The sequence below is a fragment of the Pinus tabuliformis genome, chromosome 9 (assembly GCF_031772625.1).
Source record: "Pinus tabuliformis cultivar Carrire ecotype Pingquan chromosome 9, CPIR1, whole genome shotgun sequence".
In the NCBI taxonomy this organism is placed as follows: Eukaryota; Viridiplantae; Streptophyta; class Pinopsida; order Pinales; family Pinaceae; genus Pinus; species Pinus tabuliformis.
Genome location: NC_142307.1, coordinates 427,251,242 through 427,254,022, shown reverse-complemented (window position 1 = coordinate 427,254,022; position 2,781 = coordinate 427,251,242). Strand labels below are relative to the sequence as shown.

The 2,781-nt window shown below is 40.5% G+C and overlaps 1 protein-coding gene across 1 annotated transcript; it reads right to left on the bottom strand.

Annotated features, from left to right (window-relative positions):
* Window positions 1-935: 935 nt before the first annotated feature.
* LOC149148975 (uncharacterized) lies at window positions 936-1,475 on the bottom strand. Its single transcript, XM_089442337.1, has one exon. The coding sequence runs from the start codon at window positions 1,473-1,475 to the stop codon at window positions 936-938; it is 540 nt and encodes a 179-aa protein (XP_089298463.1).
* Window positions 1,476-2,781: the final 1,306 nt, after the last annotated feature.

Sequence of the window (2,781 nt, the reverse complement as noted above, 5' to 3'; positions counted from 1 at the left end):
TTCTATCATAGCTCCTTCTGTCACAACTTCTTCTGGCATACCTTTTTCATCTGTCACGCAATCCTGCATGCCCTTGTAGCTACCTGGAGTGCTAAGATTGTCTCGTTGCCATATAGTCATTGCGCAGGGGTAGGATCCCCTATATACAACTTCATGTGACTCCCATTCACGCTTCCTGGAAACAATTCACCATTCATCTTCACCAGATGAACTGCACCACCATTCGTGGACCGTGATTTCCTTGACTACATAGGGTCCCAACTAGTGCATTTGGAATTTACCCAGAAACTTTTTGAATTTACTATCATAGAGCAAAACCAAATCGTTCACCTTAAACATGCTTAGCTTAATATGCCTATCATGCCAGACCTTCTGACATTCCTTTTGCACTTGCTAGTGAAATCCTACAAGAAACTGATCTTCTTACAACTCCAATTGCACAAGTCGTTCCTCCAAGGTCTCGCAATATGTCATCTCTATCAAATCCGCAATGCACAATCTTGGCAAAATATATTCCATAGGCATAACTGTCTCAATCCCATAGACCAACCTAAATGGAGTTTAGCCTATCAACTTCTTGCATGTCATCCAATATGCCCATAGAACTGTCAGGATGTGTACATCCCAATCGTTTCTCTTTGCATTACAAGCCTTTGGCAACACAGTCTCCATAATCTTATTGAACGCTTCCACTTTACCATTAGCTTGGGGATGATACGGCATACCCTTTTGATGGTATACCTAGAATTCTTTGAGCATCGAGCTGATTGTTTCATTTAGGAAGTTCATACCCCTATCACTCATCAATACTTTAGGGCACCCAAACTACGTTAAGACGTATTCAAACAAGAACTTCACAACAGTAGCAGTAGTACAACCCTTCACTGGCTGTGGTTGTTCCATCTAGTTAAGTACTATGTTGCAGTAATAATGTACTAGGCACATGTCTTCCTTCCTGGCAGTTGTATCGGACCTACAAAGTCAATTGCCCATTTTTCAAATACTTGTAGCGAAACCTGAGGGTTTAGGGGAAATTCATATCTTCTTGAAGGCTTTCCCATTCTTTGACAAGCATCACGTGCTTTACAAAATTCCTTAGAATCCTTATGCACTGTCGGCCACCATAATCCTACGTGCAAAATTTTCTGTGTGGTTTCTCTTCCTGCATAGTTTCCTCCCACCACTCCTCCATGTGCCTCAGCAAGGATACTTATAGCGCGCTTAAACTCTAGAACATATCGGTGCAATATCTCATCTATTCCCATATTATACATGTGTCCCATTATAACAGAAAAATCAATAGCACAAGTCACCAATTCCTTCTTCTGTTGCGTAGAATATCCTTTCGGAGTTGTTCCAGTACTTAGAAAATGAATTATATCCACAAAATGGTCATCTGCAACGCGCAAAACAAATATTTGTGCATCCAGAAATCCTTCGTCCAAACTGGTTGGTTCTTCACCTGTCTTAATCATGGATAGATGATTTGGTCCCGCATTCAATTGTCAAGGCTTCACAATTACTTCAAAATCATATTCCTAGACAGGCTTATTGACCAGGCATTTCAACGTGGAATGATCTGTATACAGTTTGAAGTGTGCACCCAACAAATAATGTCGAAACTTCTGCAATGCGTAGACCATTTCCAACCCTTCGCGCTCTATAGTGGAGTAATTATTTTCGGAATTCAACAATTTCCTACTGGAAAATGCTATTGGGTGATCAATATCACCTTCGCCAGGTTGGGTTAATACCACACCCAACGCAATACCTGAAGCATCTACGTGCACATGGAACTCTTTCTTCTAATCTGTAAATACTAAGATAAGTGCAGTCACCATCTTGTCCTTTAACACATCCAGGCTTTTTTGACACTGTTCATCCCAATAAAAAGTCACATCCTTCTTTAAGAGTTTCTCCATTGGCCCAATTATCTCAGCAATATAAGACTTGATAAACTTCCTATAGTATCCTGTGTGGCCCAACGTTGAGCACAACTGCTTAACATTCTTGGGGGATTCTAATTTCACAATCATTGTTATCTTTGCAGGGTCCACCATCAATCCTTGCTTGCATACTACATTGCCTAGAAAAATTCCAAAAGGCACACAGAATATACATTTCTTCAAGTTCAGTGTGATCTGATACCTACGACATGTATTCAGCATGAGGTGTAGACTTGCAACATGGCACTTCGCCAATCCAAACACAGTCCAATCATCAAAATAAAACTCCAGAAATTTGTGAATAAACTCCTTTAACACCACGATTACTACCCTAGAGAAGATTACGGGTGTGTTCTTCAATCTGAATGGAATTATTTTATACTGAAAGCAAGACCATTCCATTGTGAAGGTTGTCTTGCTACAATCCTCTGATGCGATCTTTATTTGGTGGTATCTTAAGAACCCATCAGTGAATGAATAAGCCTCTTGTCCTCCAACATTCTCTAACACTTCATTTGTAAATGGTGTTGGAAATAGATCATGCACACTTGCATCGTTTATCTTTCTTAGATCTATGCATATCCAAATTTCGCCTTGTTGTTTCTTTTCCTAAACAACCATTGGGCTTACCCAATCGGATTCTTATACTGGCTCAATGATTTTGGCCTCCAACATCTTATCAAGTTCTTTGCGCACCTTTTCTTTATACTTCGGATTGAGTTGATAAGGTGTTAACACCCAGGTTGTTCCCTTTGACTCCTGAGGGAATACGGCCGGGGTAACCACTAACCAAGCTTTGGATTACAGGTTCTAGCCAACCTGTAATCAGAGAGGG

Bases quoted from the DNA above. Each gene is read 5' to 3' on its own strand.
- LOC149148975 (XM_089442337.1), bottom strand. From the start codon at position 1,475: ATGATTAAGACAGGTGAAGAACCAACCAGTTTGGACGAAGGATTTCTG.